The 21,969-nt window shown below is 36.3% G+C and overlaps 1 protein-coding gene and 1 long non-coding RNA gene across 2 annotated transcripts in view; one reads left to right on the top strand and one right to left on the bottom strand.

Annotated features, from left to right (window-relative positions):
- The window catches only part of LOC309971397, a 1,020,865-nt gene that overhangs the window by 963,563 nt on the left and 35,333 nt on the right, over positions 1–21,969 (bottom strand). The gene's annotated exons all lie outside the window — the stretch shown is intronic.
- Positions 1–21,969, top strand: part of NHLRC2 (NHL repeat containing 2) — a 66,635-nt gene that overhangs the window by 30,837 nt on the left and 13,829 nt on the right. Inside the window, exons 5-8 of the mRNA XM_082854104.1 lie at positions 3,384–3,513; positions 17,071–17,170; positions 20,353–20,584; positions 21,156–21,278. Of these exons, the coding sequence (XP_082710230.1) occupies positions 3,384–3,513; positions 17,071–17,170; positions 20,353–20,584; positions 21,156–21,278 (585 nt within the window). The remainder of the gene's footprint in view (positions 1–3,383; positions 3,514–17,070; positions 17,171–20,352; positions 20,585–21,155; positions 21,279–21,969) is intronic.

The following is a 21,969-nucleotide window of genomic DNA, read 5'->3' as shown; positions in this document are numbered from 1 at the left end:
TTGATTTTCTTTTTTTTTCTTTTTTTTATTTTTTTACAAGAAGCTCTAAGGTAATAGCTTGGAATTTTGGTGATGTGGGTTTGGGAGAAAAGTGAAAAAAATGAATTTCAGTCTATGGGTGTCGGTATTCATGGGAGTCATCTTAAGAAATGTGCACTTACTGAAAGAGAACTCCATACTAGGATTTCTTTTCCTTGAGGTATATGTTAATCAATCACCTGGATAAGTGGTAATCAGAATATTGCTTCTAAAATACTATTTCTATAGAGCATGACTATCAATTAGTTAACTGAAAACTCCTTTTTTTCCACACACACATACACACACACACACACACACACACACTGTATTTTATTTTTACAAGAGATAAACTGACACCAAGCATTGTAAATGGATGACCGCAACAAAAGCAACAATGATTGCAATTACCAAACACGAAACACACTCATACTATGTCCTAATATTGACATTCAGTCCAGTAATTCTCCAATGTAACGGCTCCTTTACTTTCCAGTGAAAATTGATTGGTATATTTTTTGCTTCTGAGTCCTTGTGGGATTTTTTCTTCTTTTTATTCAAACAGAAAGTCACAAAAATTATAATCATCCTCATCAGTTCACTCAGTCCCATGTAATTAATTTTTTTCATCTTGATCTTTTGTTAGCACTTTTATGAATTCATCAGTTTTCCATTAGAGTTCTGAAAATGCTTATTCATTCAGTTCAGCAGTATAGTCAGTTACCAAAAACCTGTACTTGTCAGAGTCTTTTCCATGAATTCCTTGAAGATGAAACCCTTTTATAGGAACATTTTTGCAAAAGCATCAGAGTACACCCAGAACTGTCTGTAAATGACAAAAGACTTAAAAATGACCACGGTTAAAGATTTGATGAAAGTTGATAATAATGCAGTTGACAAGGAAATTTAGTTATTTCTGAGATATACATTTTAAAGTAATAACTAGAATTATGACTTATAACATTATACCAGAACATATAAGATTTTTAGAAATTTCATGTAGTGTCTGAAACATTTATATTAACATATTTCCATACAAATAACCCAAAGAAAGTTTAGTATTAGTTGTTTTTTTGTTTGTTTTTTTTTTGTACTGCAGGTTCTTATCAGTCATCAATTGTATACACATCAGTGTATACATGTCACTTGATTTTCTAAAAAGCATGAAATCAGGGGAGAAAGGAAAGTCATTTCTGCACATTGTGCTTGAACAACTAAATACCAACATGGGGAAAAAATAAATATGACACCTACTTCACACACCATATACAAACATCAATTCAAGATGCATCACAGACCTAAATGTAAATGCTACAACCATGAAGCTTTTACAAGAAAACATGAGAATATCCTTGTGACTTGCATGTAGGCAAAGGTTTCTCAAAGACAGGACACAGAAACAATAATCATAAAAGAAAAAAAACTATAAATTCAAATTTATCTGAATATAAAACTTCTATTAAACTTCACTGTTAAAGTGAAAAGCCACAGGCTGTCAGAAAATAGTCACAAAAATTCACAAAAACGCATCTATGTAGGGGATTAGTATCCATGAAATATAAAGGCTTCTACAACTGAAAAATGAGAAGGCAGACCAATGAAAAATGAGCCAAAGATTTGAATATTTTTCAAAAGAAGATATAAGAATGACCACAAGCACATAGAAAAGTGATCAACATCATGAGCTGAGAAGGAAATGTATGTTCAAACCACAATGAAATACCACTGTATATCCAGTATAATGGTTAAAATTTAAAAGACTGACAATACCATAGGTTGGCAAGGATGTGGAGCAGTTTGAACTCTCATACATCATTGGTGGGAATAGAAAATGATAGAGCACTGGAGAAAACCTTTTGGGAGTTTTTTAATCAAACTAATCATATACTTTCCCTATAACATAGCAGTTACAGTCCTCTGTGTATACCCAAGAGAAGTGAAAGCATGTCCACAAAAAGGCTTATACAAGAATATTAATAGCAACTCTATTTGAAGGCCCGCAAACTGGAAATAGCCCAGCTGTCTGTGAGTAAGAAAATATATAAATGAACTGTGATGTATTCCTTATATGGAATACTGCTCAGCAATAAAAAGGAACATGAATAAATCTCAAACATGTTAAATGAAAGAAGCCTCACACAAAAGAGTTCATTACTGTATGACTCCATTTATCTGAGATCCTAGAAGAGTTGCAACTAATCTGTGATGGAAATAAAAAATTAACACTGTTTGCCACTGGGTTCAAGAATGACTGGAAGGAGGTATGAGGGAACTTTCTGGAGTGAAGGTAACATTCTGTATATAAGTTGGGGCCACACAGGTTTATGCATTTTTGAGAATTTATCAGGTGATACACTTAAGATTTGTGCATTTCGTTGTAAGTTTTGCCTCAAAAAAGGAAAAAGGAGATCTGAAAAAATATGGAACTCTAGTTAATGACAAGGCTACTGAAATATTTAGGGACAGTGTACTAATGTTTATGATTTACTTTGAAATGCATCAGAAAATGTAAATGAATTGAAGGATTGGTAGCTGGATGAGATACGTGGTAAAGCAAGTCAGTGAACTGTTGATATGTGGATGTTTGGTGCAGTATTCTTTCAGCTTTCTCTGTGTTTGAAAATTTTCATGATAAAATGTTGAAAGTGTCTCAGGAAATGAAACCAGAGCATCTTTTTTCAGTAGAATGCATTGATTTTTTGGTTTATGAAGCAGAGGCTATATAACATAGTAGAGCTAGAACTGGTTCAAATCCAAGATCCTTGACTTAGTAGCTGTGGGATCTTGGGATCTTACTGAATGATCTGTGCCTCAGTTTCCTCTAAAGTAATCAAAGTCACAGTCATAGGGTTATTAAGATGGGTGGATAGATGGATGGATGGTTGATACTTGGATTAGTTCTTACCACATATTAAGCTCCATATGTGTCAGTTACTAGCCAAGCATAATTGAAATACATACATTTAATTTAAGAAGCAGGTGTTTTCCTTGATTCTGCTTTAAATTCTCAAATTTCACCTTTTAAAATATTTTATAGTTGAGATGAGATCAACAGCAGTTCTGGTAGAGGCATGATGAGGGAGGGGAGTAAGAGGAAAGTGGGGGACTGGACGGATGGAGAAATGAAAAGGACTGAGTTTTATGCATTTCAATAACCAGGTCACCATGTACTTGATTAGCCTTTTTTTTTAAGCTCTTTTTTTTTAAGTGTGTTGCACATGGTTTTTTTTTTTACACAGTAAAAACCACTCAGTTTTATTAATTAACATATAATAAGTTCACACATACTGTAAATAAAGTACATGTTTTCTGTATGTTCTACGGGAAATAGATGCATTGCATAAAACCTGTATTAATGTCTATAGATTGACCTAGAAGCTGAGATGGTGAGCACTGTAGCTGGCATTGGAATTCAAGGTACAGATAAAGAAGGTGGAGCTAAAGGAGAAGAACAGCCCATTAGCTCTCCTTGGGATATAGTTTTTGGAAGGTCAGGTATGTAAACTTTTGATATTAAATATAAGTAAATTTTGCTAAGTAAAAGTTTTAAGATATTATGGGAACATTCATTTTTGACTAATTCTTTTACTAGTTATTTTATGCTTTTATACCAATGACTTGGGATTTGTTAATTGCATAAAAACAAAGCCAGCAGTAATATATAGAAGATAGAGTAAATATATCATTATATATTACATGTAACATTACATACATATTATATTTTATACACAAGATAGGGTATGTATTTCTCTAATGTTAAAGAATTTCATCTTAGTTGCAGCTTCCAATTAAGATAGTTCTGAATATTCTGAAATTGGACAGACTATAGTTTCAGAATTTCAAAAGATTATTCACACACTATACTGTTTAACAATGTCCTTTTTATTTACTGTCGTGTAAAAAATCAAGAAATGAGAGGGTTTTTTTAGATTATCAATAAAATTTTTATTTAATTATTATAGCTTCTTTTGAGTAGTTAAAAAAATCTTTACCTATATACAATGGAATATTACTCAGCCATAAAAAAGAATGAAATCTTGCCGTTTGTGACAACATGAATGGACCTAGAGGGTGAGAAAGACAAATACTGTGTAATTTCACTTATATGTGGAATCTAAAAACAAATGAGCAAACATAACAAAACAGAAAGAGAGTCATAGATACAACAAACAAGGAAGGGGATGGTGGGGATGAGTGAAATAGGTGAGGAAAATTGAGGCACAAATTTCCAGTTACAAAAGAAATGAGTCACAGGAATGCAGTGTACAACATGAGGAATATAGTCAATAATAATATAATATCTTTGGTAACTAGACTTACGGTGATCATTCTGCAATGTATAGAAGTATCAAATCACTACGTTGTGTACCAGGAGCTATCATAGCGTTGTAGTCGATTATACTTCAGAAAACAAACAAACGTATAGAGAAAGAGATCAGATTTGTGGTCACCAGAGGCAGGGGTGGGGGATTTGGATGAAGGTGGTCAAAAAGTACAAAATTCCAGTTATAAGATACATAAGAAGTAGGGCTATAATGTACAACATGATTAATATAACTAACAGTGCTGTATGTGTGTATGAAAGTTGTTAAGATGAGTAAATCCTAAGAGTTTTCATCATAAGGAAAAAAATTTTTTCTTTTCTTTTTTAATCTATATGAGGTGATGGATATTCACTAAACAATGTAATTATTTCATGATGTATGTAAGTCAAATCATTATGTTGTACATCTTAAACTTATACAGTGCTATATATGTCAATTATATAAATAAAACTGGAAGAAAAAGTTAAGATTAAAAAATAAAACTTAATTTAAAAAGTAAAAACTTTATCCTACTGAATTACTTAGAAAATTGAAAATGAGATTTGCCTTATTTTTACAATCTTTGTTACCTATATATTACTTGACTAAAAGATAATCCAGGAGCGCTAGTACTCTTATTTTTCACTGGCCCTCAGCGTTGCTGACATGGTTATCCTACATGTTTAAAACCAGAGTAATGAAGAAAGAAACTTAGTAGAATATATTGAAAATGGAACTTGGAGCTAAATGGTTTGTATGATTTTAATATATTTATAGAGTGACTTAAGCACCATCTTAGTTGGATGATTTTACATTTGAGATAATTTTTTTATGATGCCAATTTGGTTATAATTCAAAGACCTTAATTTTTTCATTGTGATTAACTTTTTATAAAGCTTTTAATATTTATAAAGTAACTGAATGAACTTCTGGTACTACCTGCACTTAATATATGTAACTTAGGTACTTTGTGTAAGTCATTTTTGAAAATTCCATTTTTGGAATTTGGTGCCCTAATAATGACGAGTTGTTTTAGTGGCTCAGAGTGGGGAGGGGTTGAGAAGGTAGAGGGAGCAGTGTGTCTCAAGAGCAGTCAATAAGGGGATATATTATATGTAGAGATTTTAAAAACAATAAGAAAACCAACTACACCTCGATCTTCTTTTTATCACCATGCACCAGCAATTCTAAATAATTTCAGGGTTGAAAATACTCATCCCCATCAGGACTTAACCGGACTTGCCTCTCTGCTTTTGGTACACACCTGAGCTATCTGAACATAATCTTATAGATGGAAAAACAGTCTGAAATATATCTGTTAGTAAAATAGTCAAAGTGGATGAGAACTGTTATTTTGGTATGTTATTACCTTCCCTCAAGGGAAAAAAAAATTCTCTTAATATGTAAGGCCCCAGTGATTTATAGTTAATAGTCCATATAGCAATTCAGTTATTGATATTTATATTTTACATCTTACAGCCTGTATTTACTGTCTGTCAGTAATTGCCACAGTAAAACTTCATAAGAAATCATCCCCAAACTCATATAAACCTGAACCTTTATTTCTCACTTACATACAGGGTTGGGGTTCAGTTGATCAAAGCTGAGCCTGGGCTTGGTTCCAGACTGTTTTTTGGGTCCAGATCTCCATTTGTTTCTCCTTTTTCTTGAGCCAGTAGCTGACTGAGGTATATTCTTTTGGCAAAAGGCAGGAGCACAGGAGAGTAAGCCCAGTTACACACATTTAAAGCCTTTGCTCATGTCGTATCTGCTTACCTACTGTCATTAAAGCAAGTCACATAACTAAGCTCAAAGTTATGGGGCAGGGACATGCACTTTGCCTACAGTGAGGCAATGGCAAGGGTGTGGTTGTATTATTACCACAGAGGAATAAAGACTTGAGACCAGTAATTCAGTCTGTTACGTATTTCAGAATATACATTGCTTAAAAACAGGGTGTACTTTACCAGATGCTTTACTAAGTTGGATTTATTTAATAACGTACTCACATATTTTTATAGGCTAAAAATTTTTCAGTCATACTTTATGGCATGGAATTTCTGGTTGTTTATCTCATATTGAGAGTGTACCCAAATTGCTTTCCAAGAAAAATATTGGCTCTGTTGACAAGTACTCCCTCAGCTTCCAACTGGAGTGATGTGCTGAGGCTTGTGTCTTTATTAAGCTCAGCTTTTAGAAAAGGAAGTGAATCCTACCTTAGCTCAATAGATCATTAAAAGCATATGGTACCACATTTAACTTACAGTTTAAATTAGCTTCACTCCAGGTACTTGGCAAGAGGAGTAATCTTGAATGCACTTAAATAAGCTCAACACCTTTCAAAATGCTAAGAGAAAATGGTTTTCAAGTACTGTATGAAGGACCTATAATCACAATGACTACAAGAGTTTTTAACCTTGAGTTATATACTCAAGGCATTCATGGTTAGATTTTGCGAAGTACTTAAATTTCCCAGAAATTCTATTTAAGGTTTGGGGGAGTTGGTCAGATTCTCATCAGTTTCGAAGTGGTGTGTTACCCCAAAACATTTTAAGAGCCACTGCTTTAAATCACTCTGAAATCTAATCCTGGATTAATGCATTATTGTCAGAGTATGGGGAAATTGGATCATAGAATAATTGCTCTCCTTACAATTGGTTTTACTTAACTGTGTTTTGACATCATGTCATTCATTTAAAAATATATTAACACATCAACATATCTTACATTCATTTATATATGTATATGTTTCATATTATATATTTCATCAAAACACAGTCCTGTGGGACTTCTGAACTGTTTTTACTATAAGAGTTTGCTGCTAATTTCAGTTATTATCTTATAAATAACATCTGATTATCTACTAGAGAATTTTTCTGTGTTATGGATAATTATTTTTTTTTCTAAGTATCAAGTTTGTTTTTAAGCTCCTGGATAATTTGAATATCATAACTGATTGTGTTTGCTTTGTTATATTGATTCCTAGGAAACTTAGAGACAGATTTGTCTCTAGCAAAGTGTAACGGAAACATGACATTCTTTTTTCTTTTTAACATCTTTATTGGGGTATAATTGCTTTACAATGGTGTGTTAGTTTCTGCTTTATAACAAAGTGAATCAGTTATACATATACATATATCCCCATATGTCCTCCCTCTTGCGTCTCCCTCCCTCCCACGCTCCCTATCCCACCCCTCCAGGCGGTCACAAAGCACCGAGCTGATCTCCCTGTGCTATGCAGCTGCTTCCCACTAGCTATCTACCTTACGTTTGGTAGTGTATATATGTCCACGCCTCTCCCTCGCTTTGTCACAGCTTACCGTTCCCCCTCCCCATATCCTCAAGTCTGTTCTCCAGTAGGTCTGTGTCTTTATTCCTGTCTTACCCCTAGGTTCTTCATGACATTTTTTTTTCTTAAATTCCATACATATGTGTTAGCATACGGTATTTGTCTTTCTCTTTCTGACTTACTTCACTCTGTACGACAGACTCTAGGTCTATCCACCTCATTACAAATAGCTCAATTTCGTTTCTTTTTATGGCTGAGTAATATTCCATTGTATATATGTGCCACATCTTCTTTATCCATTCATCCGATGATGGGCGCTTAGGTTGCTTCCATCTCTGGGCTGACATTCATTTTTTAATATTACTTGGCTGCATCTTTCTTTTCTACTCTATTTACCTATTGCTTCAATTTTCTTATTTTAAATTTATTTATCTTACTAGGGTTTATTTCCTTGTAAACTACCTGAATACTTTGTGAAATAAAAGTAGAAGTAAATAATCCAGTAGAATAATTTATTTTTATTTATTTATTTTTTGCTGTACTCAGGCCTCTCACTGCTGTGGCCTCTCCCGCTACGGAGCACAGGCTCCAGATGCGCAGGCTCAGCGGCTATGGCTCACGGGCCCAGCCGCTCCGTGACATGTGGGATCTTCCCGGACCGGGGCACGAACCCGTGTCCCCTGCATTGGCAGGCGGACTGTCAACCACTGTGCCCCCAGGGAAGCCCCAGTAGAATAATTTACTGAACTGATTGGGTATGATAATTGATCCATATGGAAGAAAAAATCTGTTAATCATAAAACTAAAAATGCTTTAAGGACTATAAATGTACATTTATAGAATGTACTTTTTTTTTTTTTTTTTGGCGGTATGCGGGCCTCTCACTGTTGTGGCCTCTCCCGTTGCGGAGCACAGGCTCCGGACACGCAGGCTCAGCGTCCATGGTTCACGGGCCCAGCCGCTCCACGGCATGTGGGATCCTCCTGGACTGGGGCACAAACCCCTGTCCCCTGCATCAGCAGGCGGACTCTCAACCACTGCGCCACCAGGGAAGCCCTATAGAATGTACATTTTTAACTAGTCTTTTGATGTTTAAGTGTGTCTTTTCTGACAGTCTTACACCAATCACAATGTATTGTTTTGGTTTCCTTAAACTGTGATGAGTTTTTAAAACACCTGCAAAGAAAACAGGGCTGAAAATTTTAAAACCTATTCTTTTTAATTGTCTTTCCACATCTTATTCACTAACAATTTGACTTTGCTACTTGCCTTTATTGTCTTTCCAAAGTATTAACTTTGTTTTCAGAGGAAAAACTTCCTTCCAATTCATTCATATTGAATTGGTTTGAATATATTTAAATTATGTAATTGTACAACTGGTTTAAGCAGATGTGGGATTAAATGCAACTTAAAGGGGACTGTGGTTAAGAAAAATTGTTCTTGTAAGCACTTAAATTCTTTAATACTTTAAGAATTACATTGAATATTTCTGAAATTCTACCATAGTTAGGAATATGAGAAAGGATGGAATTATCAGAAGGAAAACATGAAAAATAGATAAGGTATTGTGGTATCTTCATATATTAAGCTGTTCTGCAGTGCAAACATGGACCACAGCTACACCTGACAACATGGAGAAGTATCAGGAAATCTGTTGAGTGGAGAAAGCACCTTTTATAGAATGTTCAATAGCAAGCAAGATTAACTATACATTGAGAGATCCATTCAGACATGGTAAAATTTTAAAATCAAAGAAGATAATGAAAAACACATTTTTAGACTGGTAGTTCCTTCTGGGAAGAGGAGGAGGATATGCTAACAGAGGGATGCAGGAAGTTTTCAAATAATCTTCCCTTTTCTTGAGCTGGTGTTGTGCACATGGATGTTTAGTTATTATTTAAACTTTATGTAGAACAGTTATCCATTCATATGCATATTTAAGTAAAAATTAAACCTTAAAAGGAAAGAAAATAGATCAGATAAAGAGAGTGAAAAATAACAAAGACAATATTCAGTTGAATATATACCCCACCAAAAGACTCAGATAATGAACAGCATACTTCAAAAAGAGATTAGGGAAAGGGACTTGAAATACCTCTGATTATTTTAAATATATATGTAATATGTAAATGTGTGTGTTTGTATTTTAAATAGTACCTGAATATTTAACCTAATTATGCCATTACAGTGATAAAAGCATGGAAATAATTCACATAAATTGATTTTTACAAAAAATCACTTTATAAAAGTTATTTTCATCTTTGTCCATTTATGATTATCACTCTAAATATGGTCAAAACTTTATAATGCACTAAAAATAATTAAAAAGAACTCCAATAAATTCATTTTTTCACCAGAAACATTGCCATGTTTCTAAAATGCATACCAAGTCTGTGCTGTCTCCACTCATGCCCGACAGTAACCTGAGAATTTCTTTTATCGTAAAGGTCAGAACCCCTGCTAGTCTCTAAGTACTTCAGACTTCACCTGATTTTAAATCATTTACAGAAAGGATAGTGTGCCCAAATGCCATTAACCTTCCTTGGCCCTTTAATCAGCATTTCCCTAGATAGAAATTTAGTTGTACTTATTTGACCTTTAATGATTGAAATCCAACTATTTAGTATGCTAGTCTGGTAATCTACAGCTTAGATAATAAGCTGTAATGACTTCCATTAATGACTTCCATTAATATGCTCTAAATAAAATACATTTATCCTCTTATCAGATGATACAAAATTTTTTTGAGGAATAAATTTTATATAATGTGACTAGTGTGTTTTTATTTTAACAAAATAAAAACAGTAGTAGTATTTTTATATCTGAATAACTATTATCACACTGACTTGGTGTTTATAAGGGTTTTTTTTCAGTTCGAATGATGAGGTAATAATTTACAGAAAGTAACATTTACCCTTAATAGGTATAAGTTCTATTATGAAGAATCTTTATAACCATTGCTACAATCAAGATATAGAATATTTCCATCACCCCAAAAAGTTCTCTTATGACTCTGTTCAGTCTCCCTCCCTCGCCCTCTACCACCCACTCTACCCACTTCACCCACTGGCAACAATGATTTCTTGTTCCTCAGTATAGTTTTGTATGTCTGGTTTCTTTCAGTTACCATAATCTTCTGCGATTCATCCATGTTCTTGCATGTATCGGTAGTTCTTTTTTATTGCTGAGTAGTATTCCATTATACAGTTGTACCACAATTTATTAACTCACCAGTTGGTAAGCATTTCAGCTGTCTCTGGTTTATGGCAATTATGATTAAAGCCTCTATAAACGTTTGTGTACAGGCTTTTATGTGGACATATATTTTCTCTTGGGCAAATGCTTAGGAATGAAATTGCTAGATCATATGATAAGTGTATATGTAATTTTATAAGAAACTGCCAGACTGTTTCCCAACGTTGCTGATTTCTTAAAAATCCCGTGTCTGGCTGGAATAATTTTGCTTTTGCATGTAGAACTAACTTTAACATTTCTTGTAGCACATGTCTGCTAACTGATTTCTCTTAGCCCTTTCTTTGGAAGGAGAGGGTCTGAAAAAGTAATTAGCAATCATTTTTGAAAGCTATTTTTACTCCATAAATAAGTCTGGATTGGCTTTTTTTTTTTTTTGATATTTTAAAGATGTCATTCCACTGTGTTATAGCTTACATAGTATAAACAAGAAGTCTGATTTAATTCTTTTCCTAGTTCCTTAGTATAAAAAATGTGTTTTTTCCTCTGGCTGCCTTCAAGATTTTCTCTTTGGTTTTCAGCAGTTTGATTGATATGTCGAGGAGTTACCTGCTTAGGATTCTTGATGTCCTTCGTTATTTGGAAAAATTCTCAACCATTATCTTCTCAAATAGTTTTTCTGCTCCTTTCTCTTCTTTCTGGGATTTCAGTTACTCGTATGTTAGATTCTAATATTATATTCAACAACTTTTACATATTATGGTTTTGGGGTTTTTTTAATGTTCACCCTTTATTTGTGTTTCAGTGTGCATAGTTTCTGTTGATTTATCTTTAGGGTCATCGATTGTTTCCTCAGCTGTGTCTAGTCAACTGATGAGTTTGTTGAAGGAATTTTTCATTTCTGATATTATTCTTTTTCTAACAGTATTTCCATTTTAATATTTCTTAGAGATTTCATCTATCTTCTCAAATTCCCCATCTATTTAGGTATGTTGACCGTCTTTTTCTCTAGATTCTTTACCATAGTAAGCATAGTGATTTCAAAGTCTATGTCATAGATCTAAATTTCAGGTCAGCTCTGAGTCTGTTTCTGTTGATCGCTTTGTCTCTTGAAAATGTTTTTTTGTTTGTTTTTTAATTTTGTTTTGCTTACATTTAAGTGCGTCTTCTCATTTTTTGTTAAATTCCAGTCATGCGTGGAACTATAGAGGCTGAGATCAATAGTATTTGTCATTATTATGGGAGGTCGAGTCAATTTAGTCAGAAGCTGGCCTGGATCTGGATTTTATTATTGCTGTGAGTTCTGTCAAATCACCACAGCTTTCACAGTCCTCTAGCAGTGTGCTGTTGCCTAAGCCTGGGGGGCTAGATGCTAGAGACTTTTTCTTAGTGTTAGTACTCCACCGTCAGCTTTCAGTCAGCCAGCACAGATCCCCAAGGGATAGACTGCTGCTGTCTTTCTTCTAGATTGCATTGGGGCTAAGGGAGAGTTCTCTGTTGTTCTGGTGAGCCTCAGTCTTAGGGAGGCACTGTGTGCCTGGGCCTCCATGAAACAAGGTGGAGAGCTTAGAGCTTTTTCAGTGATTCTGTTCCTTCTCTCTCTGGCAGCTTAACTCTGTCTTATATTTGTGAGTGGTTTTGAAGCATTTCGTGCTTCTCTCCCAGCAGTGGGAAATCTCTGCTTGGTGTCTGGGGTCTTTGGCCAAAGACATTTCCTTGCCCCTCCGCCAGAGGTAGAGAGTTTTTTTTTTTCCTCTCCTCCTCCTCCAGTTATAATTGGTCTTTTCCTGTGCCCTGGCAGTGACAGACTTTGTTGCTTTTTCCTAGTGGATTAAGGCTTTGCTTTACAGGGGAGATTTAGAAGCTGCGCAGAAAAAACCATTTACACTAATGGATGATTTCACAGATGCCATTAAGAGGCTTCTAGTCAGTGGGATCTATTTTGATCATAGTTGCTTAAAATAACACAGAATTTGTAAAAGCTGGACTGCAGGTAATTTTTATATTCATATTTCATTTGCTGATTTTGTTCCTATTTTCTGAAACTATTTCACTAATCCTTCTTGATAATTGATAATTATGAGGCATTTTGCCTTTAAAAATACTTAACTCCCAAAACCTTTTTAGCTATTGGCATTGTCCTTTTTTAAATTTTAATTTGTGACTGCTGTAAGTCAGTGATTCTAAGGACACTCTTTTTTGTATATATATATAAATTTATTTATTTATTTTTGGGTCCTCGTTGCTGCATGCAGGCTTTCTCTAGTTGTGTCGAGTGGGGGTTACTCTTTGTTGTGGTACAGGGGCTTCTCATTGTGGTGGCTTCTCTTGTTACAGAGAACGGGCTCTAGGCACATGGGCTTCAGTAGTTGTGGCTCACGGGCTTAGTTGCTCCACAGCATGTGGGATCTTCCTGAACCTGGGATCGAACCCGTGTCCCCTGCATTGGCAGGAGGATTCTTAACCACTGCGCCACCAGGGAAGTCCCAAGTGCACTCTTAATTTAAGGTTGAAATGTTCATGATTGCCACATTCTTGTTAGAAGGAACTAATACCCATACTTGGTGATACAACTATATACTTTTTTTTAAATAAATTTATTTATTTTTATTTTTTGCTGTGTTGGGTCTTCGTTTCTGTGCGAGGGCTTTCTGTAGTTGCGGCGAGCAGGGGCCACTCTTCATCGCGTTGCGCAGGCCTCTCACTGTCACGGCCTCTCTTGTTGTGGAGCACAGGCTCCAGACACGCAGGCTCAGTAGTTGTGGCTCACGGGCCCAGTTGCTCCACGGCATGTGGGATCTTCCCAGACCAGGGCTCGAACCCGTGTCCCCTGCATTGGCAGGCAGATTCTCAACCACTGCACCACCAGGGAAGCCCCTACTTTTTTTTTTTTTTTTTTTTTTTTTTTTTTGCGGTACGCGGGCCTCTCCCGTTGCGGAGCGGAGCACAGGCTCCGGAGGCACAGGCTCAGCGGCCATGGCTCACGGGCCCAGCCGCTCCACAGAATGTGGGATCTTCCTAGACCGGGGCACAAACCCATGTCCCCTGCACAGGCTGTAGGCGCACAGGCTTCCGTAGTTGTGGCACGTGGGCTCTAGAGCGCAGGCTCAGTAGTTGTGGTGCACAGGCTTAGCTGTTCCATGGCATGTGGGATCTTCCAGGACTAGGGATTGAACCCATGTCCCCTGCATTGGCAGGAGGATTCTTAACCACTGCACCACCAGAGAAGTCCCACAACTATATACTTTAGATTTAAAAATCCAGGATGAACAGTATAAACATGATTATTAGTTTGATAGACATTATAAATGCCAGACTACACCCCCCCCCCATTTTTTTTAACTCCCATTTTATTTACAAGAACAAACTCTTCAGCCCTCACTGAAATGGTTAGGCAAGGTAAGAACTTCTTGAGTGGCAGTTTAGTAAGGAAGTGATGAGCCTGGACTCTGGGGCCAGACCACTTGGGTTCTAACTAGTTTCACATCTTAGTAGTTGTGTGACTTTGGACAAGTTAGTCAGCCTCTTGATGCTTCAGTTTCCTCATCTCAATGGGAGATACTAATAGTATCTACCTCAAATGTCTATTGTGAGAATTGTGAGAATTACTATATGGAAAGCACCCGGAACAGTGCCTGGCACATAGAAAGTACTATATAAGTGTCCGTTGTCATTGTTGTTTGCTATAAGATTCTCATAAAAATCTCAAGATGTTGATAAGCTGAACCAAACCAAGAATGGAAAGGCGAGGGACTGGAAAAAATACTTGAAAGAGATTATTTGGCCACCGGCTATTCCAGAGGCTACAAGAAGAGAAGGGCAGGAGTGACCTAGCCACAAATACTGGAGTGTAAAGCCTTGGTTACCTTTGATCAGATCTCAATTTCTGATCACACATTAAAATGCACTTGGGTAATTGAATCCAAAGCTAAGTCCATGGAGCAGGGGTGGAAGGGAGGGAAAAGAAAACGGGCCAAGCAGAGTGTTGGCCAGAAGAGCACAGGCTCACTTCTGTAGTTCCTTCATTCTGATCAGAACACTAATAATCTGGAATTGGACTCACTAATGGATTATTATTCCAGGTTTAGCTGTGTGAATACCAACAAATTATTTAACCCCTTTGACTTTCGATTTCTTTATAAAATGGAGATGATAATAACTAGACTTGCTAATGTTGTTAAAGGAAATAATCCATATAAAGTGCTTATTATTAGCTCAGTGCCTTAAACAGGAAATGTTCCGAATGGTTTTCATTTTCACCACCATGCCCCCCGTCGTCATTATCATCCTCATCAACTGGTATGTAGAATCATAAACTCCTGAGTCCCGACCTGACACAGCCTCTGCTTCTACACTATTTCTCATACCTCCAGCTTCTAAAGGAAATAAGTACACAGAGACTAAGACCAAACAGATGCCCACACTAATATTACGATGAAGCTTTGGCCTCATAGGTAGACCCTAGTTGAACTAGCCTGGCCTGTTTGGAGAAGTAGATAATGGAGACCTGATTTGGGCTTTCACTCCTGTATATACCAACACAGCTCTTCTTTGGCAAAGTAGAGAGGCTTTAAACCCATGTCATCTTCTAATGATTATAGTTTTATTTCCAATCTTTATGCTTTTTGCTTCTTTTTCTTGTATGAATTAGGACCTTCATATGATACTAAATAAGTGTTGATAGCAGATCTCCTTGTCTCATTTCTGTTCTCAGGGGGAATGTCTTAGTTCGGGCTGCCATAACAAAATGCCACAGACTGGGTGGCTTAAACAACAGAATTTTATTTTCTCACAGTTCTGGAGGCTAGAAGTCCAAGGTCAAGGTGCCAGCATGATTGGTTTCTGGTGAGAGCTCTCTTCTGGCTTATAGACGGTCACCTTCAACCTTTGTCTTCACATGGCAGGGGCAAAATAAAATAAAAGAATATAATAATGAAAAGTTTTTGATCTAGTTCTAAAGTGATTAAGCAGAGACTGAGTCCCCAGAATACATGGATGCACTGTCACTTTTAATTTATGTTTATTAAAAATATTTGACTATGAAAAATTAAATGGAAGTAAACTACTTTCCTTTAGATTTCATATGATAGCAATTAACACAGTGAAAGAGGCAGCATGTTAAATAGATTTTCTTGTTGGACTTCCTGGGTTCAGATTCCAGTTCCTTCATTTACTAGCTCTGTGATTCTGGTAAGTTAGCTAACCTGTCTAAGCCTCAGTTTCTTTTGTAAAGGGCCTGTAAGAAGGGCCTTTTGAGAAGATTCAAGTGATAATCTCTGTAAAGTGCTTGGCACATAGCAACCACAGTTTATTGACCATCAACATTATTTTTGTTAAATTAAACAAAATTTAAATCAAATAAACAAAATTTAATTTTGTTAAATTAAAAGACACTTGAAAGTAATTCAAGTTAAGAAAGAAAAATTCCTTCTGGACACAACTACTTGAAGTTAAAGAAAGTACAAATAAAATAGCCTTTCCGATATATTTATTTTAGCATATGTCTGACCAAATTATTTTAGTGAAAATGTCTCAACTACATGTAAAAGTAGCTTCAGAATACAGCTTAATTAAATATTTTAAAAATAGAATTAATTTGAGAAACAGAGCCTTGTCACATTGTAATAAGTTGTAATATCAGTCTAAAAAACAAAATTATTTATTAATTTTAGAAAACAGCTATATTGTAATATAGTGTACTCTTAGGTTTATTACATGTCAACCATATCTTTTTGAAAAAGGTTCACAATTAAACAGTAGATTTTTAAAGAGCAGCAGTGATGTGAGTCTAAGTCTTAAAAGCTAATACTGGGGTAGAAATATACATTTCTTAAACTATTAAAAGATACAGTCCTTTCATGAGAAATTGTTCAAAGAACTATTCCTATATTCCTAAAGCATGTAATTTAGGTACTTGAGTGCCAGAGTTTCTTTGGAGAGTGTGTGTCAACCCATTTCTTCTGTCACATAAAATAAGAAATCAGATGTTTAAAAGCATTGTGCCCAGAGATGCAGAGGGACATTTTGCTATTAAGAATACTTCGGATTTCTGTGAATGTAAATTTATAAGTCTAAAGAAGTAAACTTTTCATGAGGAAAATGGGAAAATTTCCAAAATGACTTAAAACATTGCAAATATTTTTACTTTCTTCTATCAGATGATTTATAAACATACTACTGTCTTCCCTTAATTTAAATTTCTGAAAGATTGGGAATGTTTGTATTAACCAGATATATCTATAGTAATTACTGTTTATTTTCATAAAGGTTCAGAGGTCCAAAGAGATGACATTCTGTGGATAGCCATGGCAGGGACTCATCAGATATGGGCATTCCTGTTGGACTGTGGCAGATTACCAAAGAAAAAGTAAGTGGTAACTTCGGTTACTCTTTGGGTAAACGTGGCGTTCACAGAACTCCTTTTCCCGAAGTCTTCATCCTCGTAGCTCTCACTGTACTGGTCAGGATGTGCTGGGCTGTGCTACCATAACCAGCAGCCCAGGTCCCAGGTGGCTTAGGACAAGGTCTGTTTGCTGGGGCAGCACTACTCTGCCCCCCAGGCTGATGCAGCAGCCACCGTCTGGAGCTCTGCCAGCTGTCCTGGCAGAGAGAGACAGAGCTGGTGAGTTGCTCACTGGCTCTGAAAACTCCTCAGAAGTGACACACATCACTTCTACTCACATTTCGTCAGCCCAGGTAAGGCTCGTGACCACACCCAACTTTGGGGAGCTTGGGAAGAGCGGTCCCCCCGAGCATCCACAAGGAGAACTGGGAGCATCTTTTATTTTAATGCGTATCTCTAGTATCCCTGATCATTAATTCAGATATTTGAAGACTGCATAGCAGAGTAGTTAATAGCTCAGGTTTTGTAGTCAGGCCTGAGATTGAGTCCTGGCTTTGCCACTTATCTACATGAGCTTGGGAGAGTCACTTTAACTTTCTAAGCCTCAGTTTCCTTATTTATATCTACCTCATAGGCTTGTTTTGAGAATTAATGTGTGTGAAGAACTCAGCCTGGTGCCTGGCATGTACAGTAAATGTTGGTAGCATTGCTGCCACTGTTAGGGGTATAAAGCTGGAAAAGTAGTGTCTCTACAAATTTTCTTGTATTTTTTCTATAGAGCCTGTCCTATTCTCCCTAACACTGGGGTTAGGGTTCTCTTTCCCTCCCTTCCCCACCCTCCCTTCCCCGCCCTCCCCTCCCCGCCCTCCCCTCCCATCTCTCCCTTCTTCCCCTCTCCCTCCCTCTCACCCCTCTCTCTCTCACCTTCTGTTTTTGGTTGCACTTATTTGTTTACATAACTGTTTTCCCCTAGTAGACTCCCTCTTAAAGGAAAGGACCCTTTCGCATTCACTTTTGTGTCCCCTGTACCTAGCACAGTATCTGACACATGATAGGAGCTCAGTAAGGGTCTGCAGAAGAAAGAAATGAATGAAAGTCATAGACCATAAAGACTGTCAAACTACCCTAGAAAGTGTCAGTCACCTCAGTTACCTTTATCAGTAGAAAGGGGCAGTTATATAGATAATCCAAAATATCAGATATTCTAAAGAGTGTATATGTGTGTGTTGCTTTGTATGATGTTTTGCAACATTTAATCATTCATCTAACAAATATTTATTAAGCAAACTAGGCACTGTGCTTGGCCGTAGGGATGAAATGATATGTTTACTATATTAAGAATAAAATGAAAAACTGTGGTTACTGTTCTCAGAGGAAGAATCAGATCAGCAAAAACAAACAAAAAATAGTTGGGAAGTACAGGCGCTGTGTGCAAAAGGAATCACTGCAGTAGTCCTTTAAATGGAAGTTGTCCCTTACATAAATAAGAGGAACACCTGATATAAATAAGATCTGAGGTATCAAGGAAGGCTTCCTGGAAGATGGTACTAAACTAAAACCTGATAGAGAGTAGAAAGGAGTTCAGAAGAGTAGAGGTTTTCCAGGCAAGAAATGACCCTAGTGATGTCAGTAGCAGCCAGATCATGAAGTGCCTTGTGAGTCTTTTTTAGAGATTTGAAAGTTATTCTGCTTATACCTTTATAGGAAGTTTTAAGCGGGGAAGCGACATAAGATTTGTGTTTTTGAAAGGACACTGGCAGCATTTGGAATGTGACAGTACTGGATACAGAGATACAAGTGAGGAGACGATTGCTGCTATCCAGGCCAGAGACGATAGTAGCCCAAACAGCGACAGGACCGATAACATATAAGATGAGGAAGAAAGTAGTAGCAGAGATGACCAGAATATGCTGTTGTAAGCGATGGCTGTTTTGGACCTAGATGGTCAAGAGTGGACTAAATTTCCACATAAGTAGAGTTGTCACTTGTTTGCAATAGTAAAGTGTCCATTTGGATCACATTGACCTGTATTATAATTTTAAGGACCCTTTATCTTTATTTGTTACTGATCTTCAAGTGGTAATAACTCCTGAGCTTTTAGAAGTTACCGTTTCTCCCCACTCTTTCTACCTTTAATAAAGGGAACTCCTTTTTAAAATTGTTGTAACTCCTTTATTTGTTTGGCATATTGGTCATTACATGTATTCCTCTGAGTAGGTTATTTTTACGAGTTCCTTGAATAAATGGCTGTATTTATACATTTTGTATCCCTTTGCCTCCACTCCTGGCTCCCTACCAAAGTTAGCATTGGGATCATATCAACTAGTAAATGATATGATGGTCATTTTAGACTTTTGCATGTTGTGCCCTATTAGGAAATGATATACATATAGTCTCTCGTTATTTTGCATCTGAAGTCAGCTTCTTCCCTTCCCTCAACCCAGGACATTACCATGTCTTCCTTACAGTTCCTCTGAATAAACTTAGAAGCCAAGGTATAAAACTTCCTCTGCATTACAAAAGGAATCATTACGATAGTCCTTTAAATAGAAATTTCTCTACTGTATATAAGAAATGGATTTGTACAATCGATTAGGTAAAGCAGTGTAATCATCTTATATTATTATCTTAAAATGAGTACCTGGCTGTCTTTCACAAATTATTCTTTTAATTCTTTTTTCTGGTCTCTACTTATATACAAGAAAATAAAACATTTTTAATGAAAATTTAAGCTTTAAGCTATCAAGAGCTAGAAAAGGTTACCTAGATCTTTTTAATTCCCTTTCAGAACCTAATGTTGCATGAAGCTAAGAAGAGGTCAGGAAGTAAAGGTGGGATCTAGCTGTACCTACCTCTCATCACTTGGAGGAAAAAGAAAAAAACTATCCCATCAATGATATGATCTTTATTCTTATATTTCTAACTTTGTCAGTGATTTCCTGTCTTGCCATTGAGAATAGTTTCACTTTTGTGTATGTCAAAAATTAAAAAAGGTAGAAAGGTCTCTACACAGTGGATAAATAAGTTAATGATTAGAAACGACAGTGAAAGGTGATTTGCACAATTTAGGCCAAGATCACTGGATTTTTTTTTTTTTTTTGTATATAATGCTGTCACCATTGATTTCATCATTTACATTCATTTGTTTAATGAAATTGGACACAGTATAACAATGTTGACTTCACCTATGAATTTGTCTTTTTTAGTGAGTTAAAAAAAGGAACCTGCCTTCGGTTTGCTGGAAGTGGAAATGAAGAGAATCGAAATAACTCATATCCTCACAAAGCCGGTTTTGCCCAACCTTCAGGTCTTTCTCTGGCCTCAGAGGATCCCTGGAGCTGCCTGTTTGTAGCAGATAGTGAGAGCAGTACAGTGAGAACCGTCTCACTGAAAGATGGAGCAGTAAAGCACCTCGTGGGAGGAGAGAGAGATCCTATGGTAATGAGAAGCACTCTCATGCGGTGTGCCTGCTTGACAAGCTTGTGATTTTCTGAATTGTGAAGAGTTAATAAAATTTAGGAAGGAGAAAGTTCTTGGCTTATCCATGTTAAAATGGAAGTCAACCCAAAGGAAATGTGAGTATGAAGAACTACAAGTAACAAAACCACCTAAGAAAATAAAATGACTCGACTTGATTATATATAAATGTCAAAGTTTCAGGAGAAAAGGAAGGATAAAATATTGATTACCAAGCAAGGGGAAAACGTAGATTAGATATCTGGCAGTAGGGTGGAAAGAGCACCAGATCAGTAGACTTGACCTGTTCCTGATCAGATGTGTGATTTTTGTGAATAAAATTCCTAAACACCACAAATTAATTCAAGTTCAGAATTCTATCATTTTTTTCTAATTTCAGTCAAATGCCCAGCCCTATTTATATGAAATCAGACTTTTTCCCCTTTAAGTAGCATATACAGCTATCTTAATTTTCACTTTATACCCGAACAAAGCACTGTAAAAAAATTTTAATACATGCTGTTTCTTTCTTTTTTTAAAAAAAAAATAAAAGAATTTATTTGCTTTTGGTGATGTTGATGGAGTAGGAATCAATGCAAAGCTTCAACATCCACTTGGAGTAACTTGGGACAAGAAAAGGAATTTAGTTTACGTGGCAGACTCTTACAATCACAAGGTGAGTCTTGAAAGAATTATATAATACCCTGCTTTTCACTTGCGGTATTTAAAATGCTGAAAGATCTGTGAGCCTCCTACAATTGCCGCTAAAATATAGCGGGGAGTGACAGTTTTGGACAACGGTACATAAGCCTTTCTGTTCTTTTCTTGGTCCTTTCTTGCAGAGAGGATGTGATGGTACTCTGAGCTGGGGGGAAAGGACTGAACTAATTCCCAATGACTAGCCAAAACTTGTGAATTGCAAGCCATTAAAGCTGCTTAGTAACATGTTGAGTAAATGAGGACAAGGCGGGTAGCAGGGAAATTAACATGTCAACTAACGAATGAACATTTTTGAGCCTTTGCACAGTTGCCACGCCTGTTAGCAAGTAATTCCATTTTCATCAGCATTTCCATTTTTTTTGTCTCTACTGCATTCTTACTGTGCATTTTTCCTTTTTATAAAGTCAGTGGAACCCAAATGTTAATATTTTTGTGATGAGAGACTGTGAATTTAATGTAATTGAAACACAGCGAGGAGTCATTAAGTTTAACGTAAGTAGCCAAATCCTCAGCCAATGTTAGATATTCATGAGAAGAAAGTCAGTTCCACTCTGTCCCATTGTGAGGGGAGAGAAGAACATTAAAATTTTTTTTTTAATTCCATAAATAATTTTATCAAAGATTTGCTTCTAGAAGACAGGACACAA

This window comes from Leucopleurus acutus (genome assembly GCF_964270905.1).
Source record: "Leucopleurus acutus genome assembly, chromosome: 14".
Lineage (NCBI taxonomy): Eukaryota > Metazoa > Chordata > Mammalia > Artiodactyla > Delphinidae > Leucopleurus > Leucopleurus acutus.
Note: the sequence above shows the minus strand (reverse complement) of the source record. Positions and strands in the feature narration are given on the sequence as shown.